The sequence below is a fragment of the Fopius arisanus genome, unplaced genomic scaffold, assembly GCF_000806365.1.
Source record: "Fopius arisanus strain USDA-PBARC FA_bdor unplaced genomic scaffold, ASM80636v1 scaffold00023, whole genome shotgun sequence".
Lineage (NCBI taxonomy): Eukaryota > Metazoa > Arthropoda > Insecta > Hymenoptera > Braconidae > Fopius > Fopius arisanus.
The window spans coordinates 595,107-615,498 of NW_011887762.1; the positions used below are offsets into that span (position 1 = coordinate 595,107).

A 20,392-nucleotide genomic window follows, 5' to 3' on the forward strand; every position below is an offset into this window, starting at 1 on the left:
GTTAAACAATCTATTTCCATAACATCAAAGTTGGTTCAAGATAGCAATTCCAAGGCTTGGAATGACCTAGACATCATATATTGGATCAAGCTTGGTTGAAGCCGCGTGGTTGAAGCTCGGAATTCCAAACCTGGGCCATGATCGAAACTACCTTGGTATACAAGCTTGTATTTGCATTATATCAACAAGCTTGGTTTAACCATGACAATAACCTAGAATCAAGGTTGGTTCAAGCTAGCAATTCCAAGGCTTGGAATGACCTAGATATGATATATTGAATCAAGCTTGGTTCAAGCTAGGAATTCCAAAGCTTGGTATCCTAAGCTGATCCAAGCTTGGACCCATCGTCCAAGCTTGGATTTCCCCACCTGGGAATTGCTGCTTAAAATTCTGATATTCTTCTGAAGTTTCAGTAAAATCTAAGTAGCATGTCTTGTTCTTTAATCGTGTTTAGTGTGACTGTGTTGTAAAATGGTACTAAACTGTTCATGAAATTTCAAGGGGGTTAGTTTGTTTTTTCGCGCGTGGGAGGTTTACAACCCTAGCCTTTCACTCGGTTTGTTATCGCACGGGTGAAATACAATATTTATGCCCGAGTAACGTACGTTATTTTATATTAAGGTGTGCAATAACCGAGATTTGGTAACTACAATCGAATATACTGGCTTGAATCAAAAAAACAGTTGTGTGCATCCAACAGCATGGGAAAATATATGTTCCATTAGATTAACATGGTATTTCATTTCATTCAATCTAATCAGAAAAAAAGACTCAACTGAATTTGTTAAGGTAATATCAAGCGACGTCTTCTATGGGCGTGCGCTCCTTGTTTAGTGTGGTACAATAATTATTCTGAAAAATTTATCTGCCCGTGGTACTCTCATAGAGGCCCAGTAGCTGACCTGAATCGCATTAGCTCCCACATCGTTTCTGGGAGCTAATGGACTACGTAAAGATAATTAAGTGCGCTCTTGTATGTTGCCCGTATACCCTGACCGGAGACGACCGTGCATGCCTAAACGTTCGATGACACGTGTAGTCTCATGGGAACCTGTCCATTATCATTTAAGGGAAACAGGACAAACAATCAATCGGGATGTGCTCATTCTACATGGATATGTATCATGAAAACAAGATATTTTTTTATCAAATATCCATTGATTTAACTAAATTATCCATACTAACAAAACGGTATACCCCAAATGAAAATACGCACAAATCATCTTGATATTTTCATTAAGTTTTGATGATAACAAACATCTTGCTTTATAGAGGATAATTATCTTGCACATGTTCATGGATTAACTCCAACAATAAGTTATTAATTTTTTACATATCGATCATCCTCTCCTAAAAATGATTTTCATTAATTATCTAATGTTGAAAATGATCAAGAAAGTCCATTTAAGTTCATTATTAACAGGACGATTTTCTGAAGCAGTATCATTAAATCATTTAAATATAATCAGAATTTTTTTAAACTATTCGTCAAGAGTGATACTGTACTGACAGATTGAGTCCTTTTTTCTTCCTGCGAGCATTAGCATAAAATTCTTAGCGGTTGACAATTGTACATAAACAAAAAGACGATTCCCTTAATTGGGAGGTCAAATTGTTATTTTCATCTTTTTTATGGAAATTTAATGAAAATTACACAGCATAAAATAAATATTCCCTTTTTAACTCTAAACATTTCTTTGAAGTTGGAAGCTAATTGTGAATGGACGACTAATATTTACGGATTCTTGCTGCCTAAATCCGTCAGGAATCAACTGAGAAAACGTTTATTTCTATTTCAGCGGATTTTTCTACTTAATGTCGATCCCTTGTACACAGAAGGGACGACAAAACAATTATATGTTTCAACTCGGGAGTTTTCGCGAAGATGAGATGTTAATTTTGATGAATAATTTCAGAAAAATTATGGGTAACACAGAAGTTGGTTCTTGAGATTGGCCAGTTCTTGCGTTCGGCTCGAACGCCAACTCCCCACGAGAAAAAAAAATCGTATCCCAAAAGCTTGGACTAGTATATTTCTTGACTGTTGGGATGGGGGCATTTAACACTCTGGACATTATTTTTCCGTAGTGATTTTTTAGTTTTCGAGTTTGGGAAGTATGTAGTACCATTTCAACAAATAATTCAATACATATTAAGTTACGAGTCCTTTTTATTTGAAAGGAAATTCAAACTTCCATTAAAGGGTGAACTGGCACTTATTATACCACCGGAGCTTCAAAATTATTGAGCATTTCTGGATAGGTTCGTTACAAACAATTAAAGGAGTCAAGTTTTCTAGGTTAAAAAATCTCTTCTGGAAATATGATACCTTCATTTGTTCACAGGGAATCCGGAGGGAAATGTCAGATGATTCTGAAGCTAGAAGAAGTGTGGTACTCAAGGAATTAGTTTTCCGACCCAAATGTCGGCCAATAAAATTGCACCATGAGACTAAAGTCACAGTCAAGAAATGAGAATTTCGTATCTGTATGTGTGGTGTGGAATTAATTTGACTGGATCATATTTTGTTTGTTATATATAGCAACTGCCAGAGGAAATTGTCAAAAAATTATCAGTATAATACCATGTAGGATGTACCACGTGTCGTCGAATGGTGCAATTCTATTCGATAAGCTAGGCTAATGACTTCGATTAACGCGGTAGTTAGGCTTGGACGTTGCCAAATTCATTCTATACTGTGACGGTGCATTTAGCGAGTTTCTGGCAACGTCGCGTCACAGCCATTTTGATTTAACATGGGAAACAATAATTCCCTTGCTTGATATAATTCATTTTCAACAGGAATTCTAAGAATCATTATGTTTTGAAACTACTATAATTTTTGAGAGACTCCTTTAAAAATGCTTCTGGAAAAATGATATCGAGTTATCTTTCAATTCATTTACCAGATTCGTTGGAGGCAAAGTTATGCGCAGAATTATTACAACAAAGTAATTATGGTCGTCATTGACCTCGATGCATTCACAGTTCCGGTATTTACCGTTTAGCGTTTGCAAGGAAAAAGAAATCCCGATATTTTCGGAATGAGGTATGCCAAAAGAACTGGAAGCCTGCAAAGCCAGGCTTGAAACAGGTTTAGTCTAAAATAAGCCTCGATTAATTAACCTTACAAGGTTAAATAACCCTTACAGCGTCTGATGACTCTAAATAGTACACAAAAAACGAAATAATTCACACACTTATGAATCATTATTATTATTAATTGTGCCTCACGTATACAAACTACTATTAAATTTTATTCTGAAAGACGACATGGAAGAATTATTAAATTGAAAAACTTATTAGTGAGAAAACTCATTTGATTCAATGAAATGTTCTTAATTCAGAAATAGATTATTCATTCATGAATATGATAATGTCCAAATGTCAGTAATAGCTCGAAATCTTCAACGTCCTCACAAGTATACATGTCTGACGTTCAAGTTATCTAATGTCTAATTGTTTATTTAATTGCACGAATTATCGATTTCCGGTACGAGATGTAGAGCCTTAGAATTATCACAGAAAAATGTTGATGTCTGTGACTCGTGTCTGGAGAATTATATGCGTAACTGTTCTCGAAGATGGATGGATGGAGGAACTGGTGTTTGTTTAACGAATATATTACTCTCGGGTCAATATTTTTTACTCTTCCTATGATGCTGCTTTGACGCATGATCCTTTGTGGCAAACCTGAATCAAAATTATTCCTTCGATGAAATTTTAGGACATTCGCTTTGTTAATTTATCGATATATGCATGGAGCATGTAGAGCAAATGACAGTAATAATTCCATTTTTTCATTTCCTAAACATTTCGGAAACAACCAAGTTTTTAAGAAATTACTTTGAAGAGCATATCATAACAATTAAGATATTTGCATTGTTATGTACTTATTATTACAAACTACTTCAGTTCACCTTATAAATTTACATTCTTGAAGGTGGGCTATTTGTAATTATTGGTCTAGGGTGAAGAATGAACAATTGATTTCATTTTCCTTTTTTTGTTTAGGCCATGTTGTCCTGATCTCTGATTGTATTTTTTACCACTGAAAATTGATTTTATAAAGATTTGAAATCTTTATAAAATGGGAGAATCACCGAATTTCAGCTTTCTTGAAGATATCCATTTGAGTATATATGGAGTATATAGATTAAAAGCATATGTTCCATGTAGGTCAAGAGTGAATTGTTAAATAAATTTTCACTCACAAATTTAATTGCCTCTTGATCATTGCCACTGATGTGAAGAGCGCAAAGCATCCCCTCAGGTGGACTTCCTGGTCTTGTGTGAATGGTAAAACTCGGCCGGTTGCGACAACTAATTGGTCTAGTGCAGATATCCGCCCTGTATGCATAACTCGCCTGTAAACAAACAAATTATGGATAGAATGAGGGCGCATGTTTATTCAGCGTGATTTCAAGTGCCCAGATGAAAAAAAAAATTTATTGAGAGGCTTTTTGCTTGGAGCAACTTTTATGTTGTTGCAGACATTCCAAAGAAATTAAATCTTACGGCTGATAGTAATTGCTTTCATCTGAGAAGCATTAAGTTGAATCGCATAATGAATTATATATTTAGAGTGAAGTTACGTGTATACTACGAGAGTGAAAATGTTGTCCATATACTTATCATTTCCCAACTAATAATCCTCAATTAAATTTTTTTCTGCTTGTATAAATTGATGAAAAATATATTCCGATGGACTGATTGAATCGATAAGTCGAGTGAATCTTGTTCCCTGTAATAAAGCTGATATTCAAATGAAGCTCTCCCCAGGCCGCATTGGGTTGAATCGATAAAATCAAAATTCGTGTAGAATTACACATAATCTGCGATTCGGTTATCGTGGAAAATGTCATTTTGGTTTGGCGAAGAAATCTAAACGTCTTTTAACACATCGAAACCTCAAGACAATCTCAAAAGTTCTATTTCACTCATTTTTGTTTATGACTTTTTATTGATAGGAACCAAAAAATTCCTGAGGGTTCTTTTTGAATTAAAACATATCACTTATATTGATTTTTGCAACAGAAAATCAAGTCATATCTTAAAAAGAGATGTAACTGATCAATTAATTATGAAATTATGTTGATTTGGAAATTAACAGCCAAATGATAGTAATTTTGTGTCAGTATGGTTGACTCACCCAAGTGGCTTCTGGAGTTCCCAAAAATTCCCTACACAGGTCTCCGGGAGTTGTTGTGAGAACAATCGGGTGTGCGATCTTTGAGGGCTTGAAGACCTGTTCGGAGCCTAGTTCTAAACTGTGGTCCACTAGTAGTTCAGAAAAACAAAATGGTAAAATACTGATTTAGTTCAGAGGATCGTATTATGAAGGAACTTACCATAAAATTGGCCACTGCAATTATTGCAGAGTATAGTCAGTAGAACCCCAATAAATATTTTCGACTTTGCTTCCAACATGTTTGCAAATAATTCCGACGTATCTCTCCTGCGGTTTCTTTAGTCAGGATTCGTCAACAGATGCAGCTGTGAGTAGCATTCCTCGGCTATTTATCTTCCCAGTCCACCTATTTCAGTCGTAAACTTGGATATTACATTCGTAATAATGGTAATAATAAATTTTACGTTCTGTATTCACAGAATAATCATATTATATAACTGCCAATAATGGTTTCCAGTCAATAACAAGTGAATGTAATTGAGTAACTTATTCCATAAAAAGTCGATTCCAAGACGACAATATTCATTTTTGACCATGGAAATTTTAGTTCATGGTTCATTTTCATTAAACTTTGCAGTAAATAACCCCATCTGCTTTCAGTCGAAGTGCATACGAATGTGCATGCGTATGTTTGTATATGTGTATGTTTTAAAAACCGAAAAATTCCAAAGTTTCGAATTTTCCTGGAAAATTCGATCAAATTACGCATTGTCCTTTGTCATTTATTTAACTTTTACCGTAATTGAAAATTCATAACTATGGTGATAGTTATCAGTTATTATTATTATAGTTATAGTTATTACAAGATTGTTGGTCTTGTCAGTCAACTATTAGCGAATAAGAGATTTAAAAATTCATAGTTTTGCGGGACATTCGACATTGCCACTGGCGAAATTTTATGAACACAACTGAATAAAAAATATTTAACCACGTGGTAATCCCTAAAATTAGGTTTTCAATACATTTGTAAAAAATATTGCTCTGCTTTTAGAATATTTCCAAGTAGAATCGTCATTTATACCCTTCTCTGAATTTTAACTAAACTAAAGGTTAATAAAAATTATCGGTCGACCCTTTGAAAATCTATCCAATTATGAATAAATATTTAAATAAGAGTATTCAATATACGAAAAAATTCACTCCATAATTTCACTCCATGAAATTTATGGGTTTCAAGTTAAATATTCATTTTTTGCTGCACGTTTTGCTCTTGATTTAATGTAAGACTGCGCGAAAATTAATATTCACAAAAAATAGTGGACTTTACAATTCCTTCACTGATTCCGGGAAAGTATTTTTTTTCACTTGTATCGCAATGTACCAGTATTAGAACGTCCTGAAAAAATTGCCTAAGCATATCGTACGATTTTCCCCGACTACATTTCACTCCGGAATGACAGAAACAAACAGAACTCTTATCATATATTTCTCTTCGCATGATAAGAATAAAACTTAGGCCTGCAGATTATATGTTAATTACCACGTAATATTTAGATTTGTTTGCCCGTGTATGAAATAAAGAAATAACGCCAACAACGTTCTTTAATTATCTAAAATAGCGAGCAAAAATTACTTGAAAGCTCGACAACTCAGTTGTTTATGTTCAAAGAGTTATAGTTGTTGCAGGGATCGGTTGAATGGTAATGGTGGGGGGTAATGTCGGTATGGGGTTATTGCCTGTTGGGTGATTTATCTAGTAATACTAGCCGACAGGGCCACGGGTACATTGCTGAGACGTAAGGGGGTGGGTAACCCCCTCTCGGACCACACCAGCACCCGTGGAAATTAAAAACTCACTTTATTACACGTCTCATTCTCCAACTCACTCCCCCCCGTACCTTTTCCACCGACTTAATATGAGGCCGACCCATACCTGATGGAACGAATCTTATTAAAGTTCGTCGGCACGCGAAACCCGTGAAATATCGCTCGAGCGAGTCAACTCTCTCCTCCCTCCTATTCTTCTTTCCTCTCTCTTTCACTTTCTCATGCTCTCTGTCTTTTATTATTACCACACCTTACTCTCCACTCATTCCGTCCTTTTTTCATTCTTTTACCCTCCTTTTCCTTTTTTCCCTTTTTTTTACTTTCCCACCGTTCTGATATGAAACATTATCATCTGTAATGAACATTTATGTCTCGAAGAATGCAGTTGAATCTCGGTTAAAAATTAATGGAAATATTAATTGGAAGTGACTGCAGTCGTATTTTCATTTGGCCTGACCTCTTAGATTGAAAACCAATATTCATTAATGGATTTTAAATTTTTCAGTTCTGCATTTTTAAATAATTAAGATTGACTGGTATATTATACTAATTTTATCTTATCAGTTGTCCCCTTATTTTATTACGTGACTTTATTCTCCACTCACCTATTCTTACATATGTATTATACAATATTAAGAGCAGATGACTCCGGATATATATATTTACCCATAGATTTTCTTAAATGAAAAAGAAATCTTCAGTAATAAAATGAGTGTTTATTGATTCTATAAATACATTCCTTTTTTCTTGTCATCATAGAAATGAATAGCAGGATTTACTTTTAATCAATTTCTCGCATATAAAACGAATTGATTTTTCTTCTCGTGCATTACATTTTACAATCTGCATTGCATTTACACTAATGGGATGCACTAGCGTTATACCCAAAGGGCTGAATATTGAAAATAATGCTGATGCAATTTGGATATGATTGTAAATAACGATGATAGGCCTTTGATTATAACGCAAAATCGGTTTAATTACTCATTGTAAAACACTTACAATATTTTCAACATTTTTTAAATTGAATGAAGCACGTTTTATTAATGCCAATAAGGCAATTACTGATGGTGAACGGGTTTTCTAGCGACCTTATTGGGTGTCTCAGTCGTATTACCCAGCGCCCCTGAAGTAGGAAAAGCTTTGAGCAGCACTTGAGCAAGGGGAAGCACTGGGGTGATCCCTGGAAAAAAAACCGATAAAGTTATTTCCAATTACAAAGAATTACTAGGAAAGTCTCAAACAGGCGATCAGAATAATTCAACTTATTATTTTTTCACTGGGGTATTGTATTTTTGAGGGAAAAGAGTGAGTTTGATCGTGAGTCAGTCGAATCCTCCGGTAGAGACGGCAAGGGATTGGGGCGATAATAGTGGAGATTTCTCCAGTCTCTAGCTGAGCAATATTCCATCCCAATTCTACTCCACATGCCTCACCTACACCCCCATATTTATCGTGTACTCACTGGGCTCTCAGCAATTTATTTATTGCCATTTCACTCATATCATTCTATTATACCCATCGAAATTTCTATTGAAATATCGAATTTATTATCTTCGTATTATCCGACGATTTTATTTTCCCATTTTTGTTAAATAAATATTACTATTGAAATATTAATTCTGGTGGTAATGAGTTGAGGTTTGCATAATGCAGGTTACATACAAAAAATAAGAATACTTCACACTATCTTATACAGGTTTTATGCATAACAATGGAGATTTCTAGCAATATTTAAAGAAGCTTTCGTATATATAAGCTATGATCAATTAATCAGGCAGGAATGATGCCTAATGTTGCCAATCCTTTGTCATTAATGTTTGACAATATTTTGTCATGAACTTCGCTTTAACATTGACATTTTCTTACATCCAATGAATAGACATGAATTGAGTAAAGATCGACATGAAGCAACCGCTGTTTTTGTTCAATCGAATCTCCACAGCACATTCAATTTGAACAATTTGCGTCAAGTATATGTTCTCTACATTAGTGACACCACATGAGCTGCAGCTTCAGACAAATGCGATGAGACCCGGAGTCTCCCTGAGGATGTTCAACCGATACCGACAATATTCAATACAACCTATATTTTTTTTAATATAATAGTTGAGAGTATGAATTAAATAAATTCCATATGAATATAGGCAAGTCACATTTTCGGTCCCCCGATCCATCCATTTTAGCGTGATAATAATTAGTGAAAACATCTATCCTGCAGCACAAAGTCTTATGGAAAGACGTGAACTCGTTAGCTTTGATTGAAGAGAGCACTCGGATATGCACTCATCATCATAAAAAAAAATTTACTCCTTTACTTGACAATATGGGGAATATTTTAACGGCGAGAAAAATTAGGGTAACCGATACAATACGCGAGATATTTGTGATTGATTTTTGAAAGGTTCTGAAAAAAAGTGGCCGCTATTACGATTGTAAAATATTGACAACGCTGTTCTTACAGCTGAGCAATGTCGGCAAGGTAGATGCGGAGCACCTCGCTAAATGCGGTGTTGCACGGTCAAAACTCGAGGATTACCACAGTAGTCAATAATATGTGAATGGTTATAAACATTTTCCATATTTCTTCATAATTTGAATCGAAAAGTATACCACGAGGCTTGTAAATTAATAGAAAAAATTATTTATATCGTAAAAGATTTATTTTAATTTTTCTATTCTATTTTTTAACACGATTGCTCACTTGAACGGTTGAACATTCTGAAATTTTTTGGAATTGTTTAGAATCTAAACAATTCCAAACTTTAGATGACCGAGATTATGTTCAGGAAGTGGAGGACAAGTCTGAGCTATTCATTACTTCACAGAATCGATGGATTTCTTTTCCCCTGACTCACATTCGAAGAATAGCTAATAGGAAATAATATACAAGTTATGGATATCGTTCATAAAATCTGTTGTGAATTGGTAAACTGACCCTGTGTACTTCACCTAGAATTACCTGTAATGCGATATTTCTGAAATAATATATAATAAAGACGGAAAAATTTTCATAGGCTATTTTGTAGAGCTAGAAATGTCGACTACAAAAAAAGTTGAAACAAAAGTGGCGCTATCTCTATCCAATTATAAGATATTCATCAATAATCGACTCTAACATTAATGCACTTACCCTACTTTACCAATTTACTACAGAAAAGTTAGGCATAATTTTTTGTATTACAATATCCATGATTTTCTCCGAAATATACAATAAAATTGTAGTGAGACTAAGCATTTGAGGAGGGACTCCATTTATTTCTTTGCAATTTATTTACCAATATTTCGCGATGCATCAAATATGCTCAATTTCACAGCATGGTATCAGGTAGTTTTTATGTATACTGAATAAGTATTCCAACTTCTTGCATTGAATGATGATACCGAAAGATGCGCATGAAGTTTGCATAAGATTATGTAAAGTATCCTTGGTGTTCTTGTGTATATAATCAGAAAAAGTTTGTAAATGCTTTAAAAATTAATGGCGTTGGGATATTATGGACATAAATTGTGTACATAACAAATGACGTCAATTGATTCATCTCTTCATATGTCCATTATCTCTAATTGTATCAACATGTGTCTTCTTTGGGGTCGACTCCAGCGGCACGTCCTCGTCGTGACCCTAGATAACGCAAAGAACGGTGTATTCAAAATCATATCTCCCCACCTGATTGTTTCCCCCAAAAATGATTTCCAGAGCCTCAATTAATTGAGTTACGGAAATCAACATATCGTTATCCGTAATGTCTTCAGCCCGCCCCCCTCCTCCCGCTCCCCTGACGCGCCATCTTTGAGGACATAATGAGTAAATGATATATCTTCATTTGAATTAAAATGAAATCGAATAGCTATCGTAGAGTATCGTAGTGGTACACCGTTCATAGTATTCAGTCAATGATGGTTAGTACCGAGGTGACATGCCAAGATATTATAATAGAGTAATCTACTAGGTTTTTCTAAGGCATTTATTCTTTTTCGTGTCTCCTATCTTTATAAGTGTACCAACATGTGTGGTCTCTAGGACCGACAACACCGCCACGTGCTCATCGTGGTCGCAGAATAACACGAAGAGCGGTCTCGGCATGTTGGTCAAGTTGATACATCAATACCTCATCAGAAAAGTTAAAAGTAACGGTCGATAGAGTGCCATTGAAGTATCTGCCGTGCCACTGAAGCTAAATAGCTAGAGCCTGTCTCTTAAATAATAACCGAAAAATTATGAAACTGATGTTTTTGGTCTTTTAGGTGCCTCAAAACATGAATCCCATTTTATTTTACTAGAGAATTTAAAATTGAAATTCATTAAATATTCGAAAATTGACGTATTCACGAGCATAATCGGCAAATCTCGAATCTTGTCTAAATAAATCAATATGGAGCCATATAAATATTGAAACTTGAGAAATTTCTTCGCTCTGTATAAAAAAAGGATGTTTTGTCATCTTTTCTACCAGAAAAAAATAGTTTGTTCATCAGACTACTGAAAAAATTAATTCATTAAACGACTTTAATTCATTAAAGAATTGAAAGTTGACTTAGTCTCCAGTTAATGAATTCCCAAATTTCGAACTTTGAATCGCTGTCCCAGGTAGTTCGACTGAAAGATCGGCCGAGTGAATAAATCAACGACAAGGCATACAACGTAACAGCTTTTAGTCTAAGTATCCCGAGAGTAGCCTTTCCTCTCTTTCCTCATGCCCTCAGAGTGGTATTTGGAAAAAAATAAAATTCCAAGAGAAGAAGAGGATGAAAAAATAGCTGAGGGGTATCTGGCGTGTGTGTACAGTGACACAGAGGCCATGGGCACTCTGAATTCACTTCCGACGGCCATTCAGACGAACATCAGGTCTTTACCCGGGGTGAATTCTTTCTGACGCGCCGATTCCATTTCCCCCTTTTCAAAGTAAACGCTCTTCTCTCCACCTCGTCTCCCGCCATCTACGTCTGAGGAAATTAATTCGAGGATTTTTTTTATATCATCGATAGCCATCTGCCTGCATTCAGATTGATATCGGCACTCAAAGGGGGCTGCCTCTCGTAACAAATCTGAACACCGAAATGTCCAATTGAATCTCCTCGGGTAAATATCTGCTGTTCCTGTGTCCTGGTTAATTTTACGAGATACATTGGCCGAGAAAATGCACATTGAAAGAGGTGGGGGCTGCTGGGGAATGAGAAAAAGGGGAGAGACTGCTGGCTCATCTTGTAATGGACTCAGGAGACAGCCGAGTCGCCTAATGGAGCCCCCTGCGTCTTTACAAAAGCTCTTAGCAGTTGAATCTACACTCTCACAAACTATATCCAACTTATATTTTCTTTCTCATTTTTTATTGATTAATAGTCAAAAGGATATTGCACATTCAAATCAATTTTTTGCGGTATTAAAATCTCCTTGACATTTTTGAATTACTCAGTCAAGAATATTATAATCATTTTTTCATCATTAATTAAAAAGGAGGTAAAGTGATATTGACGAAAAAGATAACCCTAAGGTAAAACTAACCCAACATCATTGCCACAATACTACGTTCGGTGGCGAAAAAACCAATAAATTAATCAGTGGAATCAATATTCATAACTGTGTTTTCCCGGTAATTTCGCAATATAATGAAGAATTCACAGAGCCATTTTATCAACGACGATAAAAATAATGAAATTATCCATGATTTTTTATTAACCTGAAAAATGTTTGAATGCCTGAAACCTATTCTTGAAAGGTGTCTTTTCTTTTTTGATACTTTTTTCTATTCTACTAAAAAATTTGGAAATATTGGATTCGAACAGCTCAAGAAAATAGACAAAACTTGTGTATTTCCAAAAAATCCTTTTGTTTCCATACACAATATAAAAATTTATTATTTTGATAAAATGACAAGATTTCTTATACTCGTGCACTAGTAATTATACTAATCAAGCTAAAAAAATATTAAAAATCATAGGAAAGTATATAAATAATGGGTAACCACCTGCAATGAATCTGTAAGCGTGATAAGAGTGGATTGAAAGATAGTCAATATATACAATGGTTGTAATGCAATGAATATAAGATAGAATGGAAAATTGTACTAATAAATCGGAGCGTTGCGTCGTTATTCATGGCAATAGATAATAAGTTCTCATGTGGATCCCGTAAAAAAAAAGAAAAGCATGAAGAAGAGAAGGAATACGTGAGGATATAGGAGTGGGTTTGGTTTGGCCGAAAGAAAGCAATACACTCTACGATCTCGTAGGAGATGCGGGCGGTGGGATGAAAGAAGATGGAGAGAAACAGATAGAGAGGAGTAAAAGTCTGCAAGTACTTTCCCCCACTGTTGCATTCCATCTCCGTCTTTGTCCTGAGCCGTCATCCCAGACCCAGTCCACTCTGGAGAGTACCTCTGTCCCCTCGGGTTTTCCATTCCCCCCTCTTCTCCACGTCTGATGTCCGATACATCAGCCCCATGCATAATAAATCCCACGGATGGCCCATGAGTGGAGGAACCAGTTGGATCCCCCCAAAGAGTGGAAAAGAGACATCACCAGCACTCTGACTTCGACTTGGATCTCCTACCCTGGGAGATGTCGAGAAACTACCAAAACGAAGGTCCGCGTACTCTTCTCATCCTCTTTTACCAATTTTATCTCTCACTTGACTAGAGTTCGCTCTTGTCTGATGATGGAGAATCTTCCATGATATCAATATCCGGGATTGTCCGAGTTGAGACCCCAATATCACAAATACCAAACGCATGTATCTTCGTTGTTGCTCTTTTCGCGAATTTCAAGGGTTTTTTTTAGAATTTTATATATATTTGCTGTCCGTGTACTTAAGGCAGTCAACTACTTAAGTCAAATCTTTAATCTCGAATTTTGTCCAGTAGAATGATTACAATGATTAGGAATTGGAAAGGACGATATTAAACAACTTTTTGAAAAAAAAATCTGCCATAGTTCCACTAAATTTTCTGCTTGAATATTTTTCTTCATGTAATTGTGGTTAAAAATATCCAATTCAGTATTATTCGAAAGATTGATTTTATATTTCTTAGATTATTCTGATTCATTGAAGAGAACTCATTCAGTTAAAAAAACATCAAATGAAACGAATGGTAATTGAAGAATTTATAAAGATATTCTTTTAATGGAATGCAAAAATGGAGAATTAATTAATAGTAATGACATCAATTATTTGGACTCTTCTATCGATTTCAATCCGTGGGAAAACATATCGTTGATTGATTAACAAATAGCCCATAATAGGGAAAAAGTCGAAATAGCAACTCCACATGTCTGTTCCATGACATTTATTAACGAAGATACTGATATAAGAATTGGGGTACACACACTGTATCTCTGCGTATATTAGCAACTATCGAATCGAATTGAACGAATGGTTCTGCAAGTATCACCGATTGATTCGTTGACGTTGTCGATACCGTTTACGTCTGTCAACTGTATTTATATTTATAAATTTAAGCCATTAGATAATAGATTGCCGAATCTGTCTAATATTAACCAAATCATTGTCAGTGTATAATCCTAATCAGTGTACCTACCATGTTACTCAACTAAAAAATGTAATTCTTGATCAGTTTTTTTCAATTAAAAAATGGCAGGTAAAGATTTCGTCTCATTGCACATTCATTCATACTCGAAATCAGTTTATATCAAGCGGCTATTTATTCATCGATTGAGTGAGGCCATGACTTCAAAACAAAGTTAACTTCACGTGACTTTGAAGTTCATTTCAGTGAACTTGAGTTTGATTTCGGTGATTTACCGGGAGAACATTCAATTAAAATAACGTGATTTTTAGCATAATTGATTGTAAAAAAAACAGTTTACTATCACTTGAATTCTTCAAATTAATCGCGTAATGGGTAAGTGGACTTGAGTTCCGTAATCATTAATGAATATTTCTCTCCGTGTACTGTTTGTAAACAAATTCAATGTAAAAAAAGTCCGCCATAGTTTTGACAAATGAAAAGTTATTAGCATTCCATTTTGCTCCACTATAATATTCAATACTTGAAGTAAATTCAAGCAACTGTTGCTTTCCTCCAACAGCGAATCTTTTTGAGAGGTTAGTTATTCTTATTCATAATTCTTAATCTTTTTTTAACCTCATCTTCATTGATATCATATCCTTATTGACTTTATTAAAATGGCTTATCAGTTTTATTCTATGGAATTGATTGCGTGTTAAAAAGTTAACAGGCGATTGATATTTTTCAATGAACGCCAATTTAATATGTTAAAGTGTCGTAGATGAAATAAATTCTGTATTTTCCTCTGAATATTTTATCTTCTGTCAGGGAAATGAATTTTGGTAGAGTCTCTTTTCTCATTGACCCTGATGGGACTCAGCTGTCTCAAAAAGACGAGAGAATTGACAACCTGTTGGGCCGCTCGATTCACTCTCCCACCCCTGATATTATGTTCTCTCTCTGGTGGTTTGTCTCGTTATTACGTGTAATTGAGGATTTTACGACGGCAAAAAATTTAAACTTTCCTTTTTATTCACCTAATTACGAGGATTAGTTTCTAATCCAAGAAAACAATCATTCCAGTAATTTATGACAGAAAAAAAAACGAAATAATGAATCCTATTGTCCTTATACTATGTTTTTCCTTTTATAATAGACAAAATTATTTTAACGAAAGGATAAAAACTACAAACATTGAGACGTCTTTTATCCGAAGCACTCAGAGGTTGCTTTATCCTCGTCTTCCGCATCTTCGTTGAATTCGCGAGTAAGTGTAGTCACCCCGGAGTAGTATAAGTCGAGGACAAAGTAGACGGCGTACAGAAAACCTCCATTAAAGTCCCCAGAAGTGATTAGTACTTCTCCCCCACCTCCTCATCCGCCCTCTCAAGCCCCTCGCCGCGAGGCTGCCGAATTTATCGTATATATAATCCGAAGCACTCAATTCAGCGCAACTCATTCCAACTTTATTATTTTACCCCACATTTTTTTCACTCTTCTCCAATTAATTCGATTAACAAATTATCGGGATTTGGCGCGCCTTCAACAGGGTGCGTTTCTCCCATTATTCGTTCTTCGTTTCTCCATTTTTTTTTTCACTTTCAATTAATCAGAACCACTCCAAGGTAATTAAAAGGGGTCATCGATGGAGCTTAATCCATTTCACCCTGCCCCATCAATGTTTCAGGTGTTTCGTCATGGGAGGACAGTAAAATGTTTGTCGAATGGATGGAGATAGATAAGGCATATTTCACTTGACGAGGAAGAGTGAGTCCTCATACCTATCCCCCTTTATCTTGTTAACTACTTTTATCTGATTGTCATTGTTACTGTGAGTTGATCAGAGTTTCATCTACTTGTGACTTTGGCGAGGTTAATTAGCAATAGGTTTATTGGAAGATCAGATCTATCTCCTTTAATGAGTATCAGGTTTATTGGTGCTCATTTTTCGCTAAATTATTGCTATGAACAATTATTAAATTGGTTATTTAGAAAGGAAATGTAAAAGTGAATGCCTGAAGGACCAAGAAATAATTAGTCGATCTCATTAAATAATTAATCTTCGTGCTTTCCATAATATTCATTCGCATAGAATAAATTAATTCGAATTAATATGTGTGTTTCGTGGATCTCTTTCGTGGATGGATTAGATAAGACATACTCCGATAGATAGAGAAAGAAGAGACTGTGAACCTCGCTCATTTAATCTTATAAGAAATTTCGTTATCAGCATCTTTACCACAGATTCATGAGAGTTTCAGCTGCTTGGTACTCGGGAGTTTAATTAGTATCAGTTTGATTGGTATTTATTTACGCGCAGATGTTGAAGAATAATGATTAATTATTGACAGTATTATTTAGAAGAAAAATGGAAAAAGTAATTTATAAAATATTAAAAATTAGTCAATGAATTTTATCAATTAGTTAACTTGGCTCTTTTCGTTGGTTATTATTGACATAAATAATGAATTTAAAAGAGATGGGGATCGAGCGAGCAAAGACAACAAAGTCGTAACCTTTTAAATCAACTCTTAAAAAGGATGACATGATCGTCATTAGAGTCGAAAAATCGACATGAGATTGCAATTAAAAAAAAAAGCGAATGGATTCCGTCTATTTGCCAGTTAAAGAAAAAACTCGTATCTTTTCTAATTTAATCTGGCGAATGATTCCGTGATTCTCGCATACCGGCAACCCTTTCATTACTTAGTTTCCCATTCGGCTGGTGATCCTTAATGCTCCCCTCCTCAACTTCATTCGGTCGTCATTCCCCCCCTGATGGTGAGTAGAACCGCTGCGCAACACTAAATCAACGGTCGGTGTAATTTTTGTAATGGGAGGTGTGGCCAGAGAGGGATGATAGCCTGCCAACGGTGGGGGGAATTTGATAACAGTGGGGATGATATCCCTCCGAGAGATTCAGAGTGGGAGAGCGAACATCGAGATTCACGAGACAAGGGGTAGAATAGGGGGAAATAAATCCAGATTATTTGAAAACTCGATTCATCATTCTTACATCCAAATAATTCACCGTACAATTTCACATTATTTCTTGTCATTGAAAATACGTCATTATCGCAAAGCATGCAAGATAATCAAGACACTGCCTTTTAATTGAATTTCGTAATCAAGTGGTAAAATGTAGTTAGTTAACTGATCACTTAGGGCAATTTTTTGGAAATATGTTCGTAATTAGGAAAGACTGCGAAACTTTTTACTGGATTTTTTGTCTTTCCTGAAATCTAAAAACTGTAGAAATAATAATAGAATAAATAATTAATCAGCTATACCGATTAACTTCACTTAATTGCAAAGTATTTCTCCATTGTTGTCAAATGATTAATGGGATGCAATAAAAAGCGTGAGAAATTTTGAAATAATGTATCGTTGAATTCCATTAAAATTCAATTGCACTCTCCGAAATAATAAAAGCCCCATAAAAATTGACATTCATCCAGGCAGATAGAACGGCGCGTTCACGCACATAAACCCCCGACGGAGGGATGAATTGTCCCGCGGAGCAGCCCAGTATCCTGGTGGGGATTCACCCTAGGTGGAAGGGATTTCCTCAGGGTAGTGGGAAATGAGGGGTAATAGGGGGTATGAAGCTGCTGAAGGAGGCAGAGAGGGGGATTCATTGGTGTTAGTTGGGTTCTCTCGAATGTCGCACGCGACAGTTTACACCCGGCCGTCGAGGTGCAACGTTCTTCCACCTCTCGTCTCCAATAATTGCTACATCTTGTTCAATTCCACAACTTGAAATTAACATTAAACTCGACAACAATTGACCAAACTAATTAACGGAATTGACATGTCAATCATGATAGAATAAATCGCCAAAACTAATCTGCGTTGATAATTAAGTTGACAACAATAATAAATTCGCTGTTCTGATCTGTTTTGTGTTATGAAAATGATAAAAATTGAGTGATTTCATTGAATATCTCTGTGATATCGGTAGTAATTAGTAATTGAAGGAAAGATCGAATTCTTCAAGATTGCTCCCAACGCCAGGAAGTCCGCACATGGCTCCAATTTGCCAGGTAAATTAAATAAACGTGAATATACACTCATGAAGAAATTTCCACGTCAAAATGTGACGAAGGAAAAGTGTCAAGACCTCTGCACGAGTGCAGAAATAATACAGCCCATTGCATTTGACATTGTTTAAATGCCTCTGTGAAGGCATAACCAATCAAGATGATTGATCACACCTATTCAGGGAATTTGTCATCAGTATAAATTGAAGAAAATCACCTTTGACTGAGGAGTAATGAAACAGACTGAATACACAATGTAAAATAACTGTAAGTCCTTTGATTAGCGTTAGAGAACGTTGATTGGACTCGACTTGAGTTTCGATCGGATTTCGTAGCGTCGGATTTAATTAAGGGGTTCGTTCAAGTCAAGAAGCGACAAAAGGTGTGGGGTTGGGGGTGTGAGAAAAGGCTAAAAGGGAGAGGGGAGTATTAACTCGAGAGATTTTCTCGAGGTTGCTCGAATTACCGAGTCTGGAGGCATTTAAGACTCGATCTCACTCTGTCGTATGGCTGCCATTTCAATCTACCACTGTATTAGAACCAATACTTGGCTCAGTTTTGTGTTTGTGTGTATGAGCTCTTGCTGACAACGATACGGATTCCTTGAAAGTCGCGCCAAGTAATCCGGTGTCGCGACACGTACCGTCACACGATGCGCGGGACCTACCGACCATGTGACACCCAACGCCTTTTTCTATTTTCATTGAGAAAATCCATTTCCACTCGTCATAAAGACAACACAATATTTCGAATAAAATACCGAACTCACTATTTTCTCAACGATTGTCAAAGTGCCTTGGCAAATTTCACTCACTGTACCCCCATTTTTCCCACTAAATTCAGATAAAAATTCCGTAACCGGTGCGTCAAATTTTCCTCAAACACATCAGTCCAGAATCACTCCAGAATGATGGAAGAGGGTCCGTCATTTTTATTGATTATTTCTCTCCGTGCTACTACATTGATTAGTACTATATTTTATGTGAAAATTCAACAAAATTATTATGTTGCACGCAAACAAATATTTATGCGAACGATAATTCTTTCCGTAATTTTTAAATGAACTTTGGTCGAAGAAAGTATTACAAAACTTTTATGCAATGTTTTTCCAATATTCAGGGATTTTGTCTAAATTTCGTGGGAAAAATAAAAATACTGTCATGCAAATTTTGTGAGTCACTTGTGTAATCTGTGAACAAATTATGAGTTCTGTCATTTTTAGTGAATATTTATCTCTATATTTGTTGCAGACTCGGTGAATAACTTTTTTGGAAAAACAGAAAATGAGCTTTTTTGCGAGATTTTTATATGAATTGAAAAGAGATAAGAAACTAAAAGATAAATATTTTCTCTCAATTTCATTAATTTAATGCACTTGGACTGTAATTTTCACTGAATAAGCGATATTTGTGAATTTTGTGGAATGAATACGTTTGGAATAGCTCATTTCATGAGCTACTCTTGGAAATGGATTTGTACTTAATCGGAAATTTCTCTGTGATAATATATCGACCCTGCCTGTTCCCCTGTACAAATCAGAGATAATTGGCTAATTAAGTTGCAAGCATTAAAAAAAAATCTTGCCGAATATTTGCATGGAAAACAGTATTTCTTATAAGTACATAATGCAATACATCTGATTATGGAATATGTTTATTCAGAGGAATTAATTTTTATGATATTTTGAGAAACACTGGGGCAGAAGCGTCGATTTTTCACCAAAAATCCTTTCCCCGAACGCAAACCAACTCCGCCAACTCGACCCTACCCGAGTAGAAATTTCCGTACTTGACTGATCAGGTCCTGGTCCGCTGTGCCGTAACATAGATACGGCCCTGTCACGGCAACCACACCCGGGCCTGATAGGAAATGTAACGCTATGCATGATCAGGGCCTAGTGCTATCCACCTGATCAGGGCCTGGTG

At 35.7% G+C, this 20,392-nt stretch overlaps 2 protein-coding genes across 6 annotated transcripts in view; one reads left to right on the forward strand and one right to left on the reverse strand.

Annotated features, from left to right (window-relative positions):
- The window catches only part of LOC105264544 (LIM domain only protein 3), a 117,651-nt gene that overhangs the window by 59,822 nt on the left and 37,437 nt on the right, over positions 1 to 20,392 (forward strand). Inside the window, exon 1 of one of the 5 annotated variants that reach the window (XM_011301483.1) lies at positions 18,117 to 18,470. The exons of 3 other annotated variants lie outside the window; for them this stretch is intronic. The gene's annotated coding sequence lies outside the window, so the exon portion shown is untranslated. Of the gene's footprint in view, positions 1 to 18,116; positions 18,471 to 18,662; positions 18,735 to 20,392 lie in introns of those variants that run through there. One more of the 5 variants, XM_011301487.1, reaches the window with a different exon arrangement.
- On the reverse strand, positions 3,387 to 6,712 carry LOC105264546 (uncharacterized). Its single transcript, XM_011301488.1, has 5 exons — positions 6,672 to 6,712; positions 5,352 to 5,537; positions 5,153 to 5,280; positions 4,215 to 4,367; positions 3,387 to 3,693 (listed from the first exon to the last, which is right to left on the reverse strand). Exons 2-5 carry the CDS (start codon positions 5,428 to 5,430, stop codon positions 3,655 to 3,657), a joined length of 399 nt encoding a protein of 132 aa, XP_011299790.1. The 5' UTR covers positions 5,431 to 5,537; positions 6,672 to 6,712; the 3' UTR covers positions 3,387 to 3,654.